Source organism: Podarcis tiliguerta, assembly GCF_965153285.1.
Source record: "Podarcis tiliguerta genome assembly, chromosome: 1".
NCBI lineage: Eukaryota > Metazoa > Chordata > Lepidosauria > Squamata > Lacertidae > Podarcis > Podarcis tiliguerta.
Window position 1 is genome coordinate 65,600,035 of NC_139534.1, and position 27,341 is coordinate 65,627,375.

The following is a 27,341-nucleotide window of genomic DNA, read 5'->3' on the forward strand; positions in this document are numbered from 1 at the left end:
TGTGAGTGGCAATGAAGTGCTGGTAGAGAGATCTGTGTACGTCATGTGGTCTACCTTGTGCCCCCTGAGCTAGCCTGCTGCTCTTAGGTGCATGCTAAGATGCTGTCTCAGCTGCCAGTCTGCGGGCCTTCTGCATTCTGGAATGATGAGGGGGATGGCAATCCTGTCCTTTGCCTCAGACAGCAAAATGTCAGCCATAGGCATAGCATTTACTGAGCACAGTTCTCAAGCTCAGATTCCCACTTGTGACACATGCATGTCTTGTCTTTATTAGAAGTATGTGACAGTTTTGGCATTATCTTCATATGCATATGTTGTCATAATTCCTGAGAATTACGAAAGACACCTGTGCATTTCAATGTGAGAAGTAATCTTAAAAGGACCAAATTCTGGGTTCTAAAAGGCAGTCATCCTTTTTTCCTTTTATACCTCAGGTTCTGTAATGATGCACCTCAAAGCCTGCAGCATTTACCTTAATAGCAAGCAGTTTTTTTCTGCAGTGCTATAATAATGTCCTGGCACTTGAAACCATGTCTACTTTTCAGAAGAGGTGAAGGGATAATTTTGCCAGGGTGTTCTGGTAAGAACTCCACTTATGAGCTGACGAGACCTTGGAAAACTATAAACAAAGATGAGATTGTAGCTATTGTTTTCATTCTTTCTTATCCTCATTTGAAGTAATTTCAAATCAAGAGCTTATTATGTTGTCCTTTGTATATTTTAACATACAAAAGGAAACCTTTGGCAGGATCCCCGCTTTAGGCATTCTTTTTCATAGTTAGTGTTTTTATATTTTTAAGGTATTATTTGTGGGAGGTGGATGATGGGTTTCTTCCAAACATTAAGAATTATATTTCCTGATACCTGGTTGTGTATTTTTATTTAGTGTGTTTCCTAGCCTTTTAAGTTTCCCTTTATCAGAACCCTGGGGTGCACCATGATCATGATGTGTATGATTCCTGCTCAGCCTTTTAAGATTTTGTGAATGTGCGCTCCAAGAGGAAAAGGATCACCACGATTTCATTCTGGGATCATTCCACTGAATCTTTCACCCAGTCACAGGATCCCCAACTTCTCTTGGGCAGCCAGTGTTGGAAATGTTTGACATAAGACCAATATATCTGTAGACCTGTGACTCTAGGATAATCACAGGGAGCACAAGGAACCCAGACCAATCATGAGCCACTTCTCTTGGGTGGTGTATTGAGAGGGGTGGTGGAATGAGTATACCCCACATCTTTCTGAGCCCGTGCTGCTGAAATGAGCATGTTCTCACCAGCTGTTGGCGTGCCATGGGTAGCATGGTAACATAAGATCTTAAAATATGTAAACATATTGGTTGTGCCACACTTATGCTAAAAAAGTGGGGGGAAGCTTAATATTTCTAGGGAAACCCCCTACCACGTGAGTTTGATTGTTTCAGAAGAAGAGAATAATCCACTGCTTGAATTATTTCAGCTATTTTAAGTTTATCTTGTTAGAAAATAATTCCATGGTTGATTGCAACAATGCCTATATGTGTACACAATTTTGACTTCTTTTGTTTTTACATTGTAAGTTGCTTTGAGACATTTTGTGAAAAAGTGACAAATAATTGAAAGAGCATAAATCCTAGCGCAGAGCAGATGGCAATAAAAATAACATGAACCAGTTTATGTTGCCTTTCATAGACGTAAACTATATTGTGTCATCATGGAAGTTAATATCTATTTATTAAAAGAAACAATGGATATAGCTGAATCTTTAAGGACTCAGTAAGCATGCTGGCTTCTTAAAATAGGAGATACTATAAATTCTTTTGGTTAGTGTACCTTAAGAAATATGATATATGATAGGAAAGAGCAATTAGATGCATAGTACTTGCTGAAAGTGTCAATTCATGTATTCATCTGCTCAAGAATTGCTAGTAAATTGTGCCCTCTTTTTATCCAAGTACCATTGATTGCTGTTTTGTGAATTCTGAGGCTACATTTCTCCAACATTACAGGTTACTCTGGAAATTAAATAATGGGAATTAAGTTTTCTCTTGGGTGGAAAATGGTGGTTATGTGGAATAGTGCTGCTTATCAACACTGTTAGGTAAATAGTTCAGGAGGATGCATTTAAGTGAATAAGGGCAATATAATATACAAATTCATTCCATAATGGAAGATAAAGGAGAAGAATGAAATGTACATTTTGTTTTGACAGGTTCAAAATATAATTTTGGCCTGTTAATGTGCCAAGACGGTGCATCTAAACAGTTGTGCTGACATTTTGGAAAGCTCTCAATGGATTTTGCCTGGTACAATGCTCATGGAATCAACATTTTCTGGGAGTAAATCATATAATGTCCAAATAGTTCTGTGGCAATACAACTGTATTTTCTCAGGGAACTAAATGTATTTATTCACACTGATCCTGCATGTTTTAGTTGAGCAATCATTAGCATGTTTATAATGGTTCTAATTTAAAACGACATTTTCTGAATTTTATCCTTGAGTCATTTACAAATTGTTCATATTGAGTAAACAAAGGAAACAGATTGCATTTGATACTTAGTAATTTATCTGAAAGAAGAAGGGAGGGTTAATTGTCTCAAAGTTTTGCTCTGTTTGGGGAAGTATGTTCTTTTCTTTTCCTTTCTTTTCTTTTCTTTTCTTTTCTTTCATTTGCTGCACAGTGCACCCCTTCCCCCTCTGTTCATGAAGTGAAGAAGGGGAAAAAAGCCTGGAGGAGTGAGGAAAATGAAAAATTAGGAGCAGGACAAGACTGACCACTCCCAGAGGGGAGTGTGGAGCAGAATTTGAGCTGGCACAAGATTATCTAAAACAGTTGGTGCATTCCTTAATGATCAAGTGCCTGAGAAGCCCAGCTCTCTCTCACAGAGCATCTGTGTTGATGTTTATATCTGTGCCTTGCTGTATGGGAAAAGCATGCTTTCTCTTCTTTCTCTGCTAAAAATAAAGAGGAATATAGCATTGTATGAGCTATTTTAGGAGAACAAAAACATCTGAAAGGTGAAAGGTTTTGTTTTTTAATAAATAAATTAAAGTAATAAAGGTCAGGGCTGAATCTTAGGCTCTCCCTGTATGTCGAGATGGAAACAAGATGGGGGGGGTGGAGGGGAGGGCACATAGGCAGTGTGTGGTATTTTATCTATGTGCATTGAAGTTTTCACGAGAGATTCACTTTTTTTTTAAGCAAACCATTCTGGGATTTCTTGGTGTAGCCCGCAAGCTCTTTTTCTCAGTCAGGCTCAGCTTAGATTACAAGCCTGGCAACAGCCAGTATTTATATCGCAGCCTTTGGATTCGGAAAGACCAGAGTTTCAAGTGAGAGCTAGTAATAGTTTGGGAATATGTGTGGAATTCAGAGTAAAACGAATGCATTTTTAGTGCCTAATTATTTTTAGTGGGCTTACAGAGTTTTAATTAAAAGTCTGAGTCAACTCTCAAAGCTCTGAACGGTTCTAATTTTACCATTTTAAGGGAAAATACTTTTCGCCAACAAGGGAAAGATGTATTAGGACCTGCAGATTCAGAGGATTTCTTGTTTTAAGGCCCTGCCTTGGGTACATATGCTTACTGACAATAATTGCAGTTAGGAAAAACCATGCTGATTTAGTTCCAGCTCCAGAACTCTTCTGTACCATGCACCCATGTACCTCACTACCCCCCTCTACTTTAGCCCCCACAGTCTCTGTTGCTGGTGCTACCACAGCTGTTTGGATCAGTTGCAGCAGCATCTAGTAGTGGGGAGCTGCAATATGTAAGCTACATGGAGATGAATTGTATGACTGCTCTTCATTATGTTTTTATAAAAACTGAAATAAAGCCATTTATTAAAACAGTGCAAGTAGTTGATCCCACAGCAGGTAGACTAGGTGGGTCTGCAGACCCCCAGCTATGCTTGGCTGCCTGTGGTGCTGTAGGCAGTGGGGGAAATCGCATCAATTCAGTGAGATATTTTGGTGAACCAACCTCTTCCTCCTCCTCCTCCTCCTCCTCCTCCTCCTCCTCCTCCTCTTCTTTTTCTTTCATCAGTACTTCCTAATAACACATGACTTCATAGTTTTGCTAGAACAGGCAACACACTCCTTGATTAACTCAATTTTTTTATATAAGGAAGCAAATTCACTGGAGCCATCATCTTTTGAACCTCAATTATTTGTCTCCTGTTTTGAAAATTCACCATGCATGCATCCTTCATATGTTTAGTGTCTATCAAAACAATACAGTTAATGTGACATGTGGCATTCTAATCTCTTGGATAGATATTAGTTTGGGATCACGTTCTACCCTCATAACATCCTGTTTTGTGGCCTTATGTTGCCTATTGTTGGTGGCAACGCTACTGGCAGTAATGTTTCTCGCACAGCAATCTCTGCAGCGGTATTGGATGCCTCCATGTCACTGAAGTCCTCTCCCCCCTGTAGTACTGCACTTTAGGTGTGGTGCAACCCCCCCCCCCCAATGAACACAGGCAAACAGAAAGTGGCATTCTCCAGATACTGTTGGACTACAACACCCATCTTTCCTAACATTAGCCGTGCCAGATGGTAATTTGAGTCCAACAACATCTGGAGGGTTCACATTGGCTATCTTTGTTTTTTTTTTTATAAATATTTTATTCGTTTTTGCTTAAAAGACAACAAAGCAAAACAAAAGCAACAAACAATACACCAAAAACGTACAGAATTACACAAACATAACATACTACAAACAACAGAAATAAAAACAATCTTATCTTCATATTGATCTTGCATTAACTTGTTTCTCTGACTTCCCCGAGTCTCCCTTCCCTGTATTCCAATTCATACAATTAAACAACAAATCCCTTCCCTCTGTCATAATTAACCTCCTTTCTGATTTGAATGTCTTAATATAGCTTATTCAATGCTTAGAACTTAGAATGTTGGGTCTTCTGATCCTTAAAATTTTACTCCAATAACCTTATACATTCAATCTGATGTTATTTTAACATTCATTAATCTTGTAGTGTTTCTGTAAATAGTCTTTAAATTTCTTCCAATCTTCCTCCACCGTCTCTTCACCCTGGTCTCTGATTCTGCCAGTCATTTCTGCGGATTCCGTATAGTCCGTATAGACTTTCATCTGCCATTCCTCCAGCGTGGGTAATTCTTGTGTCTTCCAATACTTTGCAATAAGTATTCTTGCTGCTATCTTTGTGGTAGGTAGTTTAGCTTAACTATACTGAGGATTGAGTTGATTGGAGAAGCTATGCATCCTAAGTATGTATGGCAGAGCATGATGCACGTAGTATGGTCTAATGGTTGCTGCTGTTGGTGCTGCTTTGTTGCTGGCCAGTCACCTAAGTGATATCATTTTGTAATGTTTTGTGGGGTGTAAAGTTGCCCAGACCTGGTATGACCATGCTCCATTTTGCTGTGTTTCCGTTGAATGAGACCTAGTATTAATCATGTCTGGGGAAAATCTGCTAGAGTTCACTCCACTGTGGCAAATCAACACCTCCAGTCACGTAATGGTGCATTCACATAAAATATTCACCATATGAAATTGATGTGGCATAATTAATATGGGAATTGGGCCTTCAATGAGGGTCTCCTAAAAAGAAGGGAAACTGCAACAATCTCTGTCTGATTGAAAATATAATGATTGTTCTGCATTCTGTTGTATTTTGTTGTATTATGACAGTTATCAGGTGATAAAAATAGGCAAGACTTCATTGTTTTGTACTACAAATGTTAATATATTGAGGGTTATTCATGTTTTGAAATAATTGCTTGTGTTTTAGATCTAGTTAGAATTCCCTTCTCTCCCACCCAGACTTCTCCTGATACTCTAATATATTTTATATGTACTAAGACAAAAACAAATAAACAAGTCAATGTGATTGAAATGTTTTCCTGAATAATATCTATTTATTGCTTATAAATCTACCATACATTTGCCATCATTATTAATAAATAAATGTGCTTTTGTCTTCTGTCACTGTGTACCACCTGGATAAGGAAATGATTGTATGCAAAACAAGTCATGTTTTAGAACTCATATCAGCAATAATTATCAGTTTACAGTATTGTTACAACATGTTTTGAAAGAAGCTTATTATAAAAGAAAGAAAGAAAGTGGGCTTCTCAAAGCAGTGAGAGTAAGACAGTTGATCACACTTACCATTGATATGGATGTTATAAATATGCCACTGTGTACTATAGTGTTTTATTGAGTCTCAAAAAGTCAGAGCTGATTTGAAATAATAATGTCTGACAGTCAGGGCTTTGAAGTTTTGCTACGGCACGCACACATTTAGGCTTTCTTTTATGTCTGACTTTTACCATAAAAAGCAAAACACACACATGGCATGAATGCATTCTTCATATCTGTATGTCAAAGAAAGTAATGTGAGGGCTACTTCAGTAAATTAAAAATAACCTGGGGGTGGACGAACCCTATGTAGATGGATGCAGGCCACTGGAAGGTCATAGTACTCAGGAAAGGTAGAACTGGGCTTCTTCACTTGTTGAAGGTCACAAGATTGGGATTGTAGTGGATGGGGGGGGGGGGTGGCGTGCGGGAGAAACCAACCCTTGATAGGATCAAGATGACTTTGATTTAGTCAGAAGAACATAAGACCTTGATAGCCAGCACACTTGTTCTTCATTGGCAGTCAGAGATTCTTTCCATTCCAAAACTGATTGATTACTCAGTGGATAAATGTTAATTGTTTTCATCATGCCCTCTGATCACAGAGACATGCTTTTCATCTTTCTTTCTTTTTTTAAACCTGGAGCTCACATTATCTCTTAAAAAGCATTGTAGTGAATTTGGGGGTTTCTCATTTTTATTTTTTTATCACTTCCCCTTTCTCTTCCCAGTGATGCCGCCCTGAGACGGTGTCGTCTTAACACCTTAAAATCAGCGATTGCATAAAATTGTACCAGCACACATGGATGAGCTCAGCAATAAACCAGATGATCACATATACAAGCTTTCGAGGTTTTCTTCTGATGCTATTTATTTCTTACACTTCAAACCTGCTTCCCATCCAAAGTTCTCATAGCAACAAATCATTAGTCACTGTGGGTTTTCTTACATGTGCGCATGAACTGCAGATCAGTACCTTAAGCTAAGGTACTTAAGCTAGTGCTTCTCCAGCCCAGTGTTCATTTTTGTTATCGTTCAAAGTCCTTGTGAGGCTAGGATTTGACAACTTATTTAATTGCATGCTACTTCACACATTCATTAAGAGTTGAACCTTAGTACCATTATTTCCTGTTAAAGAGACATTCACAATTAGATTAAATAGGCCTGTGAAACAGTAATGAAGATGCCTTCTGAGTGTGTGCAATATGGGATTTCACTCAGGTTTTAAGGAAAATGTCTGAGGGCATGACCTCATTACCACAGAACCCTCCCTACCACACTTTGCTTTCTAGCTTGGCACCTGGTCATCTGGTACTAAGAATATGTCCTGGGTCCTGTGTAGTTAGAGATAAAATTGAGTATTGGCAATAGGCATAGCTTTTCTTTGCCATAGTTTTCAGAGGTTTGTTTGTTTGTTTTGGCTGTTTTGTTTCTGTTGTCACTAAAAAAGAAAACGTCAGTACACTTGTAATCGTAAAAAGCTACTCAAAGAGGGCCAGAGCTTACTAATGAAGGAGACATGATTTATCTCATTGTTCCACAGAAAGAATAATCTATAGACAATCATAAACACTCAGACGAAACGTGGTGTACATGTGCATGTCTAAACTCTGCTTTGTTAGGAATCTGAGCTCTGCTTCATATGGAGGCTAAGACCGTCAGGGGCTACTAACCACAATAACTATGCAGTACTTCAACTGTTAGAGGAAGTTTGCCTCTGAATGCAAGTTGCTGGGAATCATAACTTGGGAAAGGACTGTTCCACTGCTGCCGGCTTTCCATAGGCATTTGGCAAGTCACTGTGAGAACAGAGTGCTGGTGTAGATGGGTCATTGACCCAATCCAGCAAAGCTCTCCTTACAGTGGGTAGGATTTTGTATAGCAGATTTCCAAATTCAGATCAATTGCTTGATAATACTGCAGCTTATAGGTCAGGGCATTTTTAAATAAACCCATGTTGTGGCACAGACAGGGACACGGGTGGCGCTGTGGTCTAAACCAGTGTTTCCCAACCTTGGGCTTCCAGCTGTTTTCAAACTACAATTCCCACCATCCCTGACCACTGGTCTTGCTAGCTGAGGATTATGGGAGTTGTAGTCCAAAAACAGCCGGAGGCCCAAGGTTGGGAAATGCTGGTCTAAACCACTGAAACACTTGAGCTTGCCGATCGGAAAGTTGGCGGTTCGAATGCGTGTGATGGGGTGAGCTTCCATTGCTCTGTCCTAGCTTCTGCCAACCTAGCAGTGCAAGTAGATAAATAGGTACCGCTGCGGCATTTTCGTGCGCTCTGGTTTCTGTCATGGTGTTCCATTGTGCCAGAAGCAGTTTAGTCATGCTGGCCACATGATTTGGAAAGCTAGCTGTGGACAAATGCTGGCTTCCTTGGCCTGAAGTGAGATGAGCGCCGTATCCCATAGTCACCTTTGATTGGACTTAACGGCCCAGGGGTCCTTTACCTTTACCATTTACTGGCACAGATGGGCTTGTTACACCAAGCACATACAAAAATGATACATTTGCCCATGGCATAGAATCAAGAAATATTTATAAACAGGAATCCATCAGGTTGGAGAGTGCATGGTTTTTGTAGTCACTTTGAAATGGGGTCATAATTCCAATTTTACCAGTACTGTTACACACCACCTTAATCTCCATGAGTGGTACAAGATTCCAGGGGTTCTAGGCACTTACCCAGGGTTTGTGTTTTCTTTTGGGAATAAGGCACAATGACTGTGGCATCTTTATGATACATGATTTTATTTATGCAGATATATAACCTGCACCTAGATGGAGGGACTGCAGTACATTCACATCCTGTGAGGATCTGGCTTCCCCCCTAAGGGCAGCATTGAATTCAAAGGAGGGGGGAAAGCCATCCTCTGTGTCTCTTTGTTTCAGCCTGTCATCCCCAGCTCATTTGGAGTTCTGCCCCTTCTTATCCTTCTGATTACTAACTGAGTCCAAGGACCTCTGCCAGGCTACATCATTTAGAGCTGAAACCCTCAACCTGGCCTTTGCTCACTAGCACCCAGCGATGAAGGGCCCCAACCCCATTTGCCTGGCTGTGATGGTTTCCTTGATGGACCATCACTGCCCTTTGTCCCCTGCTAATATCCCATTCAGGGGTCGTGGGTGGTGCTGTGGGTTAAGCCACAGAGCCTAGGACCTGCCGATCAGAAGGTCGGCGGTTTGAATCCCCGTAACGGGGTGAGCTCCTGTTGCTGGGTCCCTGCTCCTACCAATCTAGCAGTTCAAAAGCACGTCAAAGTGCAAGTAGATAAATAGGTACCGCTCCGGCGGGAAGGTAAACGGCATTTCTGTGTGCTGCTCTGGTTCACCAGAAGTGAACCACTAATGTATGAGGGCCTTTCCACATTTACTGCAATGGACCCCCCAGCTCCTTTTAAATAAACAGGGAAGCCCTTGTGGCCAGGGAAGCTGTGCCTAACCCTAACCCTGCAGGAAAGGACAGAACTGGTCGGCTGTAGGAACCCAGTTCTAAATATATCAGGCTTTATTTGTTTATTTTTGTGGAACTAATGCTCCCTCCATTGTGTCCAGCATCTTGAAAAAATGCTCACACATTCTTTAGAGATTATGTAAGGTGTAACTTTTGGTCGTTTGTGCTGAGCAGAAACTCGAAAATGTTCAGTCTGCCTGGAACATACTTTTTCCCAACTGTTTATCAAGTCCCATTGATTTAATTGGACCATCTGTTTTATTTCCTCTGGATTGCTCCCTTGACACTCATACTGGATTTTGTAATTTCTTCCCCTAATCAAACTATGGTGTATCCAGTGTTAGCCATACTCAGAGTAGACCCTTGAAATCCATAGACTTAATAAGTACCTTAAGACCCTTTATTCCAGTGCCCTATTAACATTGGATCTAACCCTCTGTGTACATATAGAAACTTACAAATTCAGACTGGAGAAGGACAGGTTCTTGATTTGTTTGACCACAGATAATCTTTGGGTTAGGCAACTATGCATTTTTCAGACTGCTCCTTCCCAGCACTGCAGTTTTATCAGAGCCTACACTTTCTTAATATTATTTCTATTTTCTGAGATTTCAGATCTTGCCTAACCTCAAAGATTTGGATTGTTCTTTCATTGGCCACAACCTGATATAGGGAGATATATCACAGCTGAGCTGTCAAGATGTTTTCAGACAATTGCCATTTGTTGATAAAAGAAAAGAAAGCTTTGTTTTGTATATGTTATCAAGAGAAGAGAGGTAGCTAGCTAGCTAGCTAGCTAGCTAGATATCCATTGCCATTTGTGTGTGTGTTTAATGCTTCTCTATTTATATAAGTTTTTAAAATACAACTACATAAAAGGTGCCTTAAAAATCAGGCATATCTTTTTGTTCCTTGATGCATTTTGCTCTAATACTGTATTGTCATAAACTGGGCAAAAGTATCCTACTTTAAATATTTTATTGTTAACTTTCTGTAAATATCAATATAAAGCCAGCGTTCTTCGTTTTTGGCAGGGCACAAGAGATGCAGCTTTTTAAACTGATGATATCACAGAAAAGGACAAATTATAATGTTCTATCGATAATTGGTGGTTATTTGTTGATTCTTCTATTATCTGGCCAAAACTCATAAAAATAATAAAGGCTTGTAATTGTTAAAATTAAATTATTTGTTTTATTGTGTATCAAGTATTTTAATGCTGTCTATTACAACTTAGTGCTTCTTAATTTTGCTCTTTTTTGAAAGGATATAATTAGTTTATTGGCTTTCCCTACTAAAATATTACTTGGGGGTGCAGGGATGCATAAGCTGTGCTGTCCTTCCAAAGACACTTCTACAGTGTTGCAACCAAAACTTGTATAAAGGTTGTACTGTAACTTTTATTGTGATAAAATGGCAACACGTAACCCTTGGGATTTGCCCACACTGGAGCAAAATGTGGATTCACATCAGAGTGTCTTCCTGTTAACATAGGGGCATTCATATGACATCTTCGCCCATCACAGTGTTTTCCCAGACCTTTCCTCCTTTATATGTGGGATTTAGTTCAAATCGGGGGGGGGGGGGATGCATTTTAAGTGGGTAAGGCCAGGTCCAGGGACAATACGTTTCCGAGCACAATTCAAAGTGTTGGTGTTGACTTTTAAAGCCCTAAACGGCCTCGGCCCAGTATACCTGAAGGAGCGTCTCCACCCCCATCGTTCTGCCCGGACACTGAGGTCCAGCTCCGAGGGCCTTCTGGCAGTTCCCTCATTGCGAGAAGCAAAGCTACAGGGAACCAGGCAGAGGGCCTTTTCGGTAGTGGCGCCCGCCCTGTGGAACGCCCTCCCAGCAGATGTCAAAGCGATAAATAACTACCTGACATTCAGAAGACATCTTAAGGCAGCCCTGTTCAGGGAAGTTTTTAATCTGTGATATTTGACTGTATTTTTTGTTTCTATGGAAGCCGCCCAGAGTGGCTGGGGAAACCCAGCCAGATGGGCGGGGTACAAATAATAAATTATTATTATTATTATTATTATAATACAGCTGAACCTCAGAAGTCAAATGGAATCCATTCTGGAAGTCCGTTTGACTTCCAAAACATTTGGAAACCAAAGAGTGGCTTCCGATTGGCTGCAAGTACAATGGCAGCAGATGGTATGACGCGGAAGTTGTGCAGGAAGTTAGATTGTTCAATGCAAAATACTTATTTTATTGTGCAGCAGCTTAAAATATCTGCATGTTGATTTCACATGTTGATTCTCCCCTCTTGTTTTCATAGATTCATCTTGTGTAGAAAAGTTACTTTCTAAAGACTGGAAGGAGAAAATGGAAAGATTAAACACAAGTGAACTCCTTGGAGAAATTAAAGGTATAGTATAAATTAGACACCATATTTTATTTTGAAAAGCAGACTTTTTTAATAGTGCAAAAAGTCCTATTGACGTTTACCCCCAACTTTCCAAGAATACTAATAGGACTTCTCTGCTTGTGGTGAAGTAAATAGCTTTTTAGTGAGGACCCTGCTCTGGAACTATGGATTTTGTGTTCAGGCGGGTTTCATTTTTTGGATCAGGTCTGTCTCAGATTCATTGAACTCTGCAAAGTTGAGTTATGTTCTTAAGCCTGCATTGGCTTTCTAGTTGGTACATGCTGCATAGGAGTGTCCTAAGATGTATAATATACACAGGTAGCCGCCTCCTATAGTGAACATGGAGGCAAGGGATTTCCGGAGAAAAAGTTCCTTGTATCCTGCAATAAAGCTCTCCAATGTTCCCTTTTGTATACTATAGTTCGCAACCACAAACATGGAACCATGCTTCCTAGTTGTTTCCTTGGGCTACCGCTCTCAGTCAGTGTATGTATGTTTTTAGTCATTAAAATATTTATACACCATCTGTTATGTGGACTTTTTAAGGTGGTGTTCAGCAGTACAATAAAATCCATATAGAAACACAATTAAATACAAGTCCAGTGAAGCAGCAAAATAATATTTAAATTTCTAACAGAGACTAACATCAATAGATTGGAAAGGTCATGGAGAGCAATTAAATTTTTAGCATGCACCAGAATTGTAATCTGGATCTTCTGGATCAAGATTAAGGACAGCCCCACCTAGAGCATACATATTATAGTAAATGAGTATTGAAGTTACCAAGCCATGGGTGCTGTGGCAAGGCTAACTGTCCAGGAATGGCCATGCTGTAGAATACATGTACTCCAGGACAGTCTGTTAGTGATTCTGAACAGTATTTCATTAAGAAAACATTGCTTAGTGTTTTGTTTGAAAATGTAGGGATTTGTCAGGTTTTACTACTTAATTGTGTTTGTGTTCTGTAGTTATTCTTTCCTCCTTCCCAGATTCACCGATTGTTCACAGTGGAGCTGTGAAGCAACATTGTAAGACAGAAACAAGTTAGGTGATTGTGGAGGGGGTGGGTAGAGAATCTCAATATCAAGAAACAAAGGTGTGGTTCTGTGAGGAAGAGCTGCTCTTTGCACTGACTGTTACTGGGGAGTTCTCTGCTTTATCAGACAGAAGGCGTTGTTCTTAAGGATAAATGAAGCACATACTCTCCCTTTGAAAAAGTGGCCTGCAATACTGGCAGATCAGTTATGGGGAAGGATGCCAGGAAAAAAGGGGAAAAGGCAGCCAAGCTCTTCTGTGCCTGCGTATTTGCTATGCCAACCTTGTTTACCAAAACAAAGAGATGTGAAAATATTAGTCATAATACAAGACATATAGTGGAAGGTGCATTCTTTGGCCTTAAGGTAGATGTTTAATTGCCTTGATATTATTTAAAATTAGAGTCTATATCTGTTTATAATAGACTTGATAAGATAAACATTGGATGGGAATTGCTTCTCTACTCCCTGGACACAATTAATTTTATGTTGCATGTAGTACTTACAGGCAGTTCACCACAATGCTTTTCTGCATGCATCCTAGTGAAATTAGTTGAAGCTGCTTGCTGGCTTATTTATTTGAGTGCGATGTTTATCATCTTTTGGACATAAGCAACAATTCCTGAACACTCTGGGTTATTTTCCAGTGGACAGAACTGGTGATCCTTATGAGGTCCTGTCTCTCTGTAGCACATCAAGATGCAGAGGGCCATAGATATGATCACTCCCGAGCATCATCTACAAGACTGTGGAGCATATTCATTCTCCTGGTATACTGGGGAGGTATGTGCTATGAAGCAGGTTGGATGATGGCTAAAGTGTAAGTGGCAAAAGCCTTATTGGGAAGACAACCAAGCACATGTTATAGCACATAATCATGCCTGCTGCATGGTGATGAATGCAGCAAAGAATCCCAACTTCTACTGCCATCATGTCAGCTCAACAGAACTCCTTAGGGGTGGTCCATAGACTGGTGTCACCCAGGGTTTTTTTCCAGCTGGAACTCACCAGAACTTAGTTCCAGCACCCCTCAGGTGAGCACCAATGCCATTATAAGAGAACAAGGGACATGTTCATGGTGAGTTCTGGCACCTCTTTTTCTAGACCAAAAGCACTTGTGTCACTTATATTGGTGGATGGAGCCTGGGACATCTCAGAGGGTTAAATGAGGTTTCCAATGCTCCATCAAGCCTTGTTTTGTGGGATCAGTTTCAGTTTTTGCAGCCTGAAGAGGTTTACAAGATGGTTGTGAGTATGCACCCACTGATGCTACCTCTTGGCTCTTTGCCCTCATGGCAGGTTAAATCTAGGTGGGTCAGGAGGATAACTGGTTGAGTTCATATTTGCATGAAGAGGTGGTGCATGCAACCTTGAAGGTGTAGTAATGTAGCCACTCCTGAAAAAAAGCCCACCCTGGACCTGATTATGTTTAACAGGGTACCCAATATGCACCCACAATGTGCATATTCCTTGATCTGTATCAAGTTTCATGCTGATGGCTTGTGATAGGTTGTTTGTGGGGGCAAATGACATGACATATAACTGTGTGTTTACAGGATTTGCTCTGGCTGCCAATCTGCGACTGTGCTAAGTTCAAGGTTTTGGTATATAAGACCATATAGAGGTTAGCTCTTCAAAGGTTAAAAGATCAAAATTTAATTGGGCTAGTGCTCCCAAATAGCTCCCATCCAATATTAATGAATGGAAAATGACTTAATTAGAAATATCTCCAGCAGTAATTTTACATGCAAAATCTCCCTTCCTTCCTTCCTTCCTTCCTTCCTTCCTTCCTTCCTTCCTTCCTTCTTTCCTTCCTGTGTGTATACCTTATGTAAATAAAATATTGAGGTATACAATGACAGTGATTTAAAGCCCCACCCCCATTTTCCAACTTTCCCAGTCAACTATCAGAAAGCATGGTGCCCCTTATTGCCACAAATAGCCTGTTTTTAGTTTTGTTTCACATGTCTACATAAATCTCTTACTTAGCAGAGTCCTGCAAGCATCACACTATTGTTCCACTGAAATAGCCTCCAGTGGTTTCTCTCAAAATACAGGGCCTTTGAAGATCAAATAAAGGAGGCCAGTCCATACACAACATAAGCAGTTATGCTATCTCCAAGAGTCATGATGCTTCTAGCAGCCTTGTAGATAGAAGGCTTCTGGGTCACAATCTAGTGGGTGAAGTGTTCTGGCTTCCATTTCTAGAGGAGTATACTACTGGAACATAATCTATATTTACACACATTGTGGCTTAAATGTCACATGCAGTCTTTCTTTGTACAGTATGCTCTATTTTTGGATGGACATTGACGGATGTGCATAGCTTTACCCACTACAGAAAAGCATTTGCATTGTATGACTCTTTGACTTGCACATAATTCTTTAATTCCCCCGTGCAAAGATCTTCTTCTCTGATAAATTAAAGTAAGTTCAAAGCTGTTGTTTGTAATTCCGGTGTCCTAAGAATAATTAGCAAACAGAGAGGTCTGTGCTAGTTTCAAGATTTTAAGAGCTTGATAAGAGTTGACCTGCTGCATAAGAGATTTCCACTATAAAATACACTGTGCATATTCCTTTATCTGTATCAAGTTTCATGCTGATGGCTTGTGATAGAAATAGCTGTTACTCTCTTCAGAGAAGAGAATTGTGAGGAAAGATGGAGTATATGTTGTAATTGTGATAGGAGTAGGATTGGTATCCATTCTGTGAAGGTTGTGCTACTACGTTGTTGCTAGAAGTGCTGCCTCTTGCTTTCAGAGGGAAGGCATAAAGTGGGATAATTGGTATTACAGTTGTATTAGGAATTCAGAAAGAGAAAAATGTAGGTTAGCTGTCAGAGGTTCAGCAAGCATGATAACAAGAATACACAGGAACTCTGTGAGCAATAGAAGGCTGAAAAGATTACCGTATTAGTTTTCTTTACAGTTTATTTGAGATGCATTGAGATTATTTCTCTAATAGTGCCAAAATCCCTTTTGGCAAGTCACAAGTGTATACCGCAGCCTACTTTATAAATATATATGGCTTATATATCACAGGAGCACCCATAGGTTTTTAATTATGCCACTTTGTACGGTTGTAGACATTTCAAAGCTCCCCTTTGTGCTCTCTGTTATAAACGTCTTTTCCTTCTTTTGAAGTCTACATGATATACATATGAGCAATTAAAAACACAGCTCAGGGTTGGAGACACAAGGTCTTCTTAATTAAAACTCAAACAAAAGCTACAAGCAAAGCCCCCCTCACTCTATGATTAAGGTCTAAAGTGTTACAATATATTAGAATCATTGTTAACTGCTAGGGTTTAAAAAATCAATATACAGGAAAAAGATCAGTTGGTTCCAATTAGAGAAATCAATGTAAATACGAAACAGAGGGGAGAAACCCTTAAACCCAGTAGCAGGTCCTGATTAGTAATATACTACAGGGCATAAAATTATTTTTAGTAATGAATTTATTAAAGTGACCACATGGAATAAAATGCTTAATTTTCCATAGTACTGATATGCAGTGTAAGTATGTCTTAAATATATTGTTTATTGGCTGTTTATTGTATATAGGAAGAAAACAAAATGAGACTCCAATATTTCTACAACTAAGCATATTTAAGTGCATAACTCCCCCCCCATTGAAATCAGTAAAAGTGCTTAACTCTGGGTGGATCATGCATTAAACATGCAATGAAACTTTTTACTCATGGCTGGCCACTAAGATTTCTGTTTCTCATGAGACTACTGTTTGTGTGAAGTGTCTCGAATGCATCCCCCCCAAAAAAAAGAGGTGTCAGGGTTGTAGCAGAAACAAGTCAGTACTAAGTCACCAATGTCAGTGAAATTAAATCCTTATTCAAGTAAACCTAAATACAATTCAGGCCTAGTGGTCTCAGCAATCCTTCCTGGTAGGTCTTGCCCCGATGACAAAGTTGTGAGGACTGAAGGTCCCTGTCTTCCCACCCTTCTCTAAGGCTCCTCAAGTGTTTTCCCCCACAGAGTCTCAAACTGCATCTGCACACAACTGATCTGTGTTCCGCTCTTTTCATTTTTTCTGCATGTTCTCAGAGACTAGGGGGGGGGGAGAGAGAGCTGGTAGCAGCAGGAGGGGGAAACTCCCTGAATTCTTCAGAAGCCTCTTCACCCCCTTCCTCTGCAGCCTCTGTTTCAGCCTCAGAGTCTGAACTACACTCTGGCACAGACTCTTCCTGCTCACTAAACCCTGTTGCTCATCCAGCTCCCCCCCCCCCCAAAGTCTTCTCCCTCTGACCACCTATCGTTATCCCACCACCAATCCCCTTGCTATTGAGCCTTCTTCCCCTGGGTGTTCAGCTGGGGATTCTCCAGCTGGTGCCTCCCAGCACTCCTCTGCACCAGTCCATGGCATGAGGTAGCATGCCTTGTGCCCCTCCTGTAATTGTGCCATGGCAGTGACTATCTTGCATGAGAACAGATAAACCATATAGTTTCACTCATAAAGTTATCTCGGGATTAGATAAAAATAAATAAAATATTTGGTAGGGCTCTCATTTGAGAATTTTATATAACCTTCTTCAGAAACTATGGTGTTCAGATCCCCTCACCCCTAGACAACTCTAAATTCTAGCTCATTGAGTTGACAGTAATGAGCAAGCTTGCTCAGGCCAAACAAGTAAATTACTTCAAGTAACAAACAGCTTTGCAGAACGCACCTTTAGCAGAACAGTTGTCAGTATCTTGAATTGTAGCTACAAATTCCAGTCATAGCATGAGACTTACCTCATTCTGAAGTTCATTTATAGTAACAGAGTTAGCCAGGCCCAACAGGCCATAAAAACAATAAGTACAAAATGGATTGCAAACAAAAGAAGCTGAAGAAGAGCATACATTTACATGTGGACCACTCTATGTCTCATTGTTCAGTCTTTGTCCTGAACAATATAGTAAAAAGACATGTCCAGAAACTGATTTTCATAATATTGGTAAGTTATGAGGCATTGTTTTTTTAAAAGAAATTATTCAATGCTGTTATGCTCCAGATTTCTTAAAAAAAAAAAAAAACCAGGTGGCAAAACTAGAGAAATGTCTGAGACCATAGATACAGCAGAGGGATTTCAAAATGGCTTGATGTGCTAAGGCAGTGGTTCTCAAAGGGTGTAGTGTGCCAGGAGTGGATGGCAAGTGTGGGAAGATTCAAGGATGATCAATATTATGTTTTGGGAATGATTCATGTAGCTGCATTGTTTTAGAGTTTCTAGATGTCCCATGATCATATTATAAAGTAGTTGTGTTCTATGTTATAAATCAAGCACTGCTAGCAGTTGTTTCTTTTTGTTCTTCAATGTATTTCTTGAAGGACCTTACATAATAATCGCAGGGTCTGTAATGGTTCAAATGGGGAAAGGCAGTCCTTGAGGTATTGCAGTCCTGAGCTATTAAATGGCTTTAAAGCCATTTAATAGTTTTTTTTAGCTATTTAAGGCTTGATAGGTCAAAACCACACTTTGAAATGGGCCTGAAAACTAATTGGCAGCCAGTGCCGTTGGGCCAGGATCAGTGCAATATGCTCACAGTCTTGCCTCGCTGAACAACCTGGCTGCTGAATTTTGCAGTTTCCAAACTGTCTCCATAATACACCCAACAGAAAACATTATTATATTTATGTAATTATGTAATTAATTAAAAACAGTTTCATGCAAAATTCTATTTTAAAAAATTCAAGGCAGTTCACAGCAATCTAAAATACAAATTTATTAAAGTCAAATTCACAAACTTTCTTCATTCACTGATTCAGATATGAAATGGATAGTAAAATGAGTGATAAGAAGCAGAACCTTCCCTTAGTTTGCAGGTAGGTTCTTGTTATGAAGACGTTTCAGAGCATAATCATTTATAAAATGTACAAAGTAATCTAATTCACAAATATATTACCTCAGCCCAGTACAGGTTCCCCCAGAGTTGGCATTTTATGAACGAGGTTCTCAAAAGAAGCAAATATAAATCATGATTGTATATATAGTTGTTTTTAATAGTTGTTTTTGTGCTAGCTATTAATGCTGAATATGTGTACAGTATTCTGAGAAAATCAGGTCAATTTTTTATGTGCCAAGTTATGATCTACATATTAAATCTTTTTAGATGGAGGAGCTTGAAAATGGCTTGCCATGTGATGGATTCTCCATGCAGCTCTGTGACAGGTAGCATGGTGACTCACATGATTGTTCTTGTTGGTAGGGAGAGTTTGCACACCAGTGTGAGTAGGTCAGGTAGAAAACTCCACTTCCCATCAATGGTCCATATGGTTGAGCACGCTACACGTTACATGGCTGCTGTAGCAAATCTTGTATGCAAAGGCTGATGTCTTTGTCTGATGAACCTAAGATGTAAATTTACTCTGAATATTCAGGTTCTTATCCAGTCTGTCATACGTACATTTATATTAGGGAAGAGGCAATGCTACAAAATAACTATCTTCGTATAGAAAGCATAGGGAATTTTGTGGTTCTGGGATCCATTACACTAATTTGTGATTGCACATAGGGCAATGGAAAGGCCTGTTGGACATGGAGAGGCAATGATGGATAACCTTCTAATTTGATTTACTATATGGCATCAGCGGTTTTTGATTTATCCTCATAATAATGTGCATAACAATTCTTGCAGAGGTATAGAGCAATCTGCCATCTGCTTTAAAATGTTGCATTATAGATTGAACTAAGTGATCAGCTAGCTTGCTTATGTTTAGAACAAATTGTAATGCCTATTAAGATTTGTTTAAATAGGTTTCCATCACAACAGGTGCACAATTATTTTATGAGTAAAATATTATAAGCTTTCTAAATTAGCCAGGGCAAAATGCAAGTTGCCTGATTAAATAATCAAATCTGATGCTTAAAATGCACCTGATTTCGACAGGAATTTTAAGATGTGAAGTTCCAATCTATTGGCAGGTTTTTTCTTCCACTCTGTAGAAACTGATTGTTTGTAGCAAGCAAGTGGCAGCTTGCAGAATAACTGGTTAGGTGTGTTTTACATAATTTGCCTTACATTATACCCGGTTGGCGGGGGGGGGGGGGGGAGAACACTAAAAAGCTGCTAATAATAGGCTGTACCAGGGGAAGCGTTATAGTCTGTGTTAAAAATACGAGTACATCATGCAAAATAGCGTTCCATATTCTGTTAGGAGAGATAACTGTATGAAACCTATGTAGTTTAGTATTGGATTCTGCATTACTGTGTACATAACAGGATATGGAAACAAATTTCTAACTCATGCACACTCCCTGCACACTCCACCCATTATGTCTAGAACTTTTTACATAAGTGCGCACATATATCCTTAGACTTATTTGGTCCACCCATTTGATCCCTGCACCCCTTTTGTGGTTGGTGGACTGTGTGGGTGGGATATACCTATTTAGGGACATATTGTATACATGTGCATGCTCTATCGAATAACACAGTGAATAAATGTGTACAAGTAACAAATTTGTTTCCATTTTCAGAAATGTCTGCAGCTTACATGCCCGGCAGGTGTGTGATGCAATCTGCAACATGTGTTAGGTGTTTTCTTCCTGTTGTTTTTGAATGTAAAGTGCAATATACAATTGCACCAGATACTGTACAGTTGGAGGCAAATTTTCATCAGGCATATTTATTGTGTAGCTTGGTTGTACAAGGTGGCTATTCCACAGCTGGGCTGGTACTGTATTTTTCGCTCTATAAGACGCACCAGACCACAAGACACACCTAGTTTTTGGAGGAGGAAAACAAGAAAAAAAATATTCTGAATCTCAGAAGCCAGAACAGCAAGAGGGATCGCTGCGCAGTGAAAGCAGAACCCCTCTTGCTGTTCTGGCTTCTGGAATAGCTGCACAGCCTGCATTCGCACCATAAGACGCACACACATTTCCCCTTACTTTTTAGGAGGGAAAAAGTGAGTTATAGAGCAAAAAATACGGTAATTTATTTCTCAGATACAATCCCCATGGATGGAAATTAAAAATTATCAAGGCACTTTCAGCTATCAGTTTAGACTGTTACTTGAACTGATGGCTATACAAATTAGCATTATCTGAAAAAAGCAGCACCAAATTTCAGAATCAGTTGTTGGGACTACTACTAATCAATAAAGACTGTCTTCCACTGATGGTACATTGCTAACAGGAAAAGAAAGTTTTGTGTGTGATGGCAATCACAGGTGCATAGAAAGCCACGTCATACTTGGTTAAAATATTTCTCCATCTAGCCCAGAGTTGTGGCTGCATTCAGATGTAATTCCAAAGCCTAATTTAGCCCTACAAGAAGAAGTCTATGTCAGCCTCGGGCTCATGTACTCTCTCTTCCCCTCTCCTTCAGCATGACTGTGAGAAGATGAAAAGCTTTCACTTCATTTGTGATCTAACTGCAATTTAGTATTTTTCTGAACTATAAATTATGGTTAATCTTAACTATGGTTAATTGAAAAAAGACAGCTTCGTAAACTATGGTTTGAAGTTGGCTTGGTCCAGCTAAGCAAAACGAAGATAAACCACAGTTAGTCCAAGTTTGAGTGACGTAACAAGCTGCATTTAATCTAAAATAGAAGTGAAATGTTCTGAATTAACTCTTGCAGCCCAGCAGAGAGAGTTGTATACACCCACAAGATTGATCAGACTTTACTGGTGGCAGCTCTCCAGGAGAGCAGCAAAGAGGTCTTTCGCATCATCTACTTGATCCTTTTAATGGAGATGCCAGAGATTGAACCTGGAAGCTTCTGCATGTAAAACATATGCTGTTGGCACTGAGCTATAGTCTCTTCTCTCTGTTTTGATAACTGCAAAATACTAAGCCTTCCTTAGTGTACGCTTGAAGTACATTCATGCACATTATCTGTACAGATTACATGGAGGTAACTGCTTGTTTTCAAATCCCTGCCTCTTTGTCAATCAGGAACTGCAAGTGAAACAAGATAGGAGATTTCACATTTTTTTTAAACGAAAACAAAAACAACAACCCACAAAGTCAGAGACAGAATCTGGAAGAACTCCAAGCCACAAAAATTAGGGATCGAGCAAGGAGAGAACAAAAAAAAACTGTAAATGCTGGGTTCTGCCTCTGCATATGTTGAATTTAAATAATTGTGTTGATGCATCAGTAATAGTAATTACTCATAAAAATTAGGGTCCTTATTTTGGGCAGCAATATATTTAAGTAGAGGTGAAATTAGATGCAATTTATATTAATTAGGGATAATACGAACATTATGTGAGTGGTTGACATTTCCATTATTTTGAAAGCATGCCACAGTATCTGAAGATGCTTCTTTAACATGACTTTGAAAAGCTGTAGATTGACATGTGCCCCTAGAGTGTTCAATATCACAATAAAAGATCACACAGTTCTACCCTCTTTAAAAACCATTTATAGGCAAGTTTCACCTTACGATTCAATTAAGGGATTTTGAAGCTTATTTTACTCCTTATGGGGGGGGGGGGAGACTTTAGTTTTATCTGGACAATGGCTTGCATTCTTGAATAACTACAGAAAACAGCTTTCCCTGTTCTAAGAGAGACAGCAGTGGGAGTAACATGTTGTGGAATGTCAAAAAGGGATGTCAGGTCAGCCAATTGGTGTTTTCACATTTAGCTTGACAGTATCAAGGAAACACAAAATGTTATTAAAACTGTAATCTAAATACACTTACTTGGGAATAAGCCCCACTGAGCATGGTTGGTCTTATTTATTACTTAGTTGCTGTATTTATGATTTTGTTCACTTCATTTGGTAGCTGTGCAATAACTATCGTGCATAAAAAAGTAATAATTCATCAACTTTCCTCTGGAACACAACTGGATTCTTCCCTGCCATGTTCCAAATTGGAACCCATTCTGGAAGTATGAAGTAAAATCTGGGGCAGAATCTTCCTGAAGTAGATTACATTACCATCCCTAAACAGGAGCTACTAATGGAGAAAAAGCCAGGAACTGCACTTGGGTGTCTGCATGCCTCTAAATGAGCTGGATATTTAAATATTATTGAGCTGGAATTACCACACTGCCCTAAAGCCTACCCTTGAAGTACACCATTTATTTATTTATTTATTTGCAGTGTCAGCTAGTTTATGTGCGTACGAAAGTATTGATGCTACAGCTGCTTGGTGACATACGGTGTTACTTTCAAGGCTACTATGTTTTGGGAAGAATTGCATTATCCATCAAAACATACCATATATGTTGTAGAACAAGGGAATCTACAAGCAGGCATTGAGCTTCAAAAATCGATTGGAGAAGGTTTCACAGGGATTAGTAGCTTATAGGCTGATGACACTACTGGTAAATTTCCCATAGAAATCTGCTTCATTTTAACAACAAAGAACTGGAACCACATGATAGTAAAAGTAAAGGAGAAAAAGAGAGAGGCTGTGGGAGGTTTCCTCAATAAACTCCCAAATAAGAGAAATAGGAGCTGCTAAAATGTGGTAAAAAAACACCACATTCTGTTTTCTACCAGTATATAAACTCAGGTGTCTGCTTTATTCCAGCATAGCTGTTGCAGAAACATTTTGATGTAAAATTAAGTTAAGGCTACATAAGCTATGGTTTTCCCAGTAGTGATGTATGGAAGTGAGAGCTGGACCATAAAGAAGGCTGATCGCCGAAGAATTGATGCTTTTGAATTATGGTGCTGGAGGAGACTCTTGAGAGTCCCATGGACTGCAAGAAGATCAAACCTTTCCATTCTGAAGGAAATCAGCCCTGAGTGCTCACTGGAAGGACAGATCCTGAAGCTGAGGCTCCAATACTTTGACCACCTCATGAGAAGAGAAGACTCCCTGGAAAAGACCCTGATGTTGGGAAAGATGGAGGGCACAAGGAGAAGGGGACGACAGAGGACGAGATGGTTGGATAGTGTCTTCAAAGCTACCAGCATGAGTTTGACCAAACTGTGGGAAGCAGTGGAAGACAGAAGTGCCTGGCGTGCTCTGGTCCATGGGGTCACAAAGAGTCGGACACGACTAAACGACTAAACAACAACAACACATAATTCAAAAAGTGTATTACAGTGTGGCTGCTGAAACTTTCTGCTTGACTAGTGTAAGTTACTCTTAAATAGATTTGCTTTGGACATTCTTTAATTTACCTTGCTTGACTGAGAAAATGTAACTTGTAGGCCACGTGATTCACTCACCCTCAACCCTTAATGTTTGAAAATTCTTACGGAGCTGCCTTATATTGCATTATTGATCTATCTAAGACCCCTTCCTTGCATTAGTGGTGCTTACTGCCATAAGTTCAAGGGTTTCTCAAAAGGAAGCAAAGCCTCTTATATTATCTCCTATTTCTTTGTGTGGTCTCTGCTTGCATTGGGGAGATGCTCTTGACATAAGGCCAATGTGGTCAAGAAGACCCAAGATGCCTTTTCCAGACATTGCCAAATTTTAAACAACGTTGAATCTTTTCAGTGACTCATACGTATATTTGGCTGTTGGGGATTGCATTTGTTGGATAGAATAAGACATCATGCTAATATAATGCGGTTTGAGACAAAGATCTGTTTTATTCTGACTCTACATAAGTGGTTTGAGTTCTGATCAGTTAAGGAGAGTAGAGAAAAACTTAAACTTTGTTGGTTACCAGCTGCTTAGAGACATCTGGCTAAGCATATTCATGCCTGTGGTTGAAAATATAATTAGACCAGAACCTAGTAGGAACATGGGTGGAACTATGGTCTGGAAAATGTAGGCCATCTCTTTTATGTGCCTGCTGATTGTGATTTTGGAATTTTTGCTACACGGTTAAGAACCTTGGTCTCTTTTCTTGCAACATGACCTTCAAAGCACAAACAGACTAGCAAATGATTGTGGCTTAAATTTCTGGTGTGTTTGTTCATTCCAGCTATATGATCTTTGTATGTTTCTAGAATTCTTTCTAGAATTTCTTTCTCTTAGGAACTTGAGATGACACATAGCTGGTTAGGAGCATTTGGCTATGTTTTTAACTTGATGGTGATTGTGGCTTAGGACTGATTTATGTATGACCTTTCTTTTTGCCTGCCTACATCAAATATAAAACTCACACAGGGGGAGCAATTCAAGTCAGTGGTCATCTGAGTGCTCTGTTATGTGTTTATTAATTAATATTTTTTGTTTGAACTAATCCAACAAGTTCTGTGCTTCTTATGAGAAGTTCTGAGTTAAAATGAGAAAAAACCCATCAGTTCTAAAACGCTTTAGCTGTCAATGAAAGATCATTCCATTTAAGTAAAATTACACTCACAGAAGGGGTATGGGTGACTAGCCTTTAGGTCAATGTGGGCTGAACATTGGGATGAAATGAAAAAATGAACATGTTGAGAGCCGCAGTTCTCAAAACTGCCTTCCAAAAGATTTCACTATCAGTTCTTCTGCAATTTTTTTAATCATTTCCCAGCATTTCCATTTATTTTTTTAAAACAAACAAACAAACTTAGGAGTCGCAAAAAGCTTTTGGTGTCACTTAATCACAGCAGGAGACCTGCAGGAGTGAAAAGTAATTTTTTAAAAAATAAATAAAATGGAAATACTTCTACCGAAACCTGCAGGTATAGGGTGGTATACAAATTTGATAAATAATTAAATAATACTAATACTAATGGGAAATTTGGGGGAACCTGAGGGGAGGGGGGCAGCAAAAAATAAATAAAAATGGCATCACAGTGGAAAACCAATGGGATCAGTCCATACAGTAATAATTATTCTTATTTCTAAAAGTTTTTTCTTTAAAAAGGGGGCACATTTTGGGGTTTCTTGGAGGGCCTTGGTCTTTGGACTATATAAAATGTTCTTGTGCAGGACTTTGAAGTTCAGCATCAGAGAAGATGGAGAGAACTGCTAGTGCTTTAATGATCAATGCTATTTCCCATAGGCTGCATTGCGATTTCTGTTTTACACGGAACCTAATTCCTCCTATAAACAGTGTCATCCTGTAATGTCTACTCACTCTCAAGACAATGTGTCTAGCAGCCTTCGTCAACCTTGTGTCCCCCAGGGGCCCATAGAGTTGTATTTCAAAATACCTGGAGGGTACCACATTGGGGATGGCCTGGTGTTTAGGACTGCAACTTTAATGGTTGTTTTCTTCTCACACATATGAAAAAATTATAAATTGTCTCCTCAAGTAAATAATGGGAAGTTTCCTCTGGACCATTTTTTATGATAGGCAGGGTATGCAAATCTCTTTCGTTTTGCAGTAAATTCCACCTCTTCCTTACTTATAACCAGAGGCAATAAAAAACAACAACCTTCAGAGGCAAATATAAGTTTTTCACTGATGTTCATATTTGTAAGACATGAAAGGTGGTCATGTAATTAGCATCAAAATTAATATTTATCATTAAAGTATATAAATCTTGCAGTGCTATCGTATAGCACTCATATTTATATTTCAGACATTTCAAAGGAGATAGAGACTAATAACGGATAATCGGGTCGACATGGAAGTGCCTTGCTTAATAAGGAACTTATAAGCCACTGTGAAAGATAAGCTACTCTATAAGGATATGTGTAATACTAGTATAAATGAATGGCTGAGGAAAGAACTGACGTGGCAGGAGCTAGATTCATGTTGCACATGGATCTGTTGGAAGGTGATGCACCTATAACAATGTGACGGCAGGCTTATGATGTCTCATTGTACGTTTTTTAAAAACCCAGTCCAATGAGTATACCAGATTCATATTCTAGTTATCCAACCTTTGTTGCAGGCATAGGTGACAACACAGATAATGATGCAGCTTATCTATAAAACAAACAGCATTTGGATTAAACTGACCACTTTTGTGGGAGAAATGCTGCTTCATCTTCTATCAGTGATTGAAATTTCTCAAACTATTGCTAGTCAAGTATAAACCGTCCAGCAATAGGTGTACATCCAGCAGTAAACCAGTAGTAGACTGCCAGTGCTTACTTTATTAGGCAGTTATTCACCAAAAAACCAGTAGCCACTATATTCCAACTGGTGAAAATAATGGCTAAGAATGGAAATGGAAAGAACAAATACATTGTTCTTAATGATACCAGATTTACACACACTCCGTTTACGCTGAAGAGAACTTTGACACCCAGAAACCACATGTTAAAAGTTAAAACTGAATATGTAAAGCATTCAGCTGCAGTCAGCTATGAAAGACATATCAGGAAATGGGGCAATTTCATAATCTGTTCTGAATTCTCTGTTTACATGGCTCCTAATCTTTGTATGCTAGTAAATAAGATCTGAGTCAAAGGCCTGGTTGGTGCAGGACATTAAACCATAGCTAAAAATCAATCTGTGGTTTAATGTGAATGTGCAGTGTGCTACTACTACAGACAACCTCCTGTGCTACTACTCCTGCTACACCACTGGAAGCCAGCCAGTTTGTCTTGTTGTGACGTGT

General features: G+C 39.3%; 1 protein-coding gene across 50 annotated transcripts in view; it reads left to right on the forward strand.

The window, feature by feature from the left end:
• Positions 1-27,341, forward strand: part of SOX6 (SRY-box transcription factor 6) — a 438,207-nt gene that overhangs the window by 248,464 nt on the left and 162,402 nt on the right. For all 50 annotated transcript variants that reach the window (XM_083403078.1, XM_083403070.1, XM_083403100.1 and 47 more), the window contains one exon: positions 11,852-11,941. In XM_083403078.1, the coding sequence (XP_083259204.1) occupies positions 11,852-11,941 (90 nt within the window). The remainder of the gene's footprint in view (positions 1-11,851; positions 11,942-27,341) is intronic.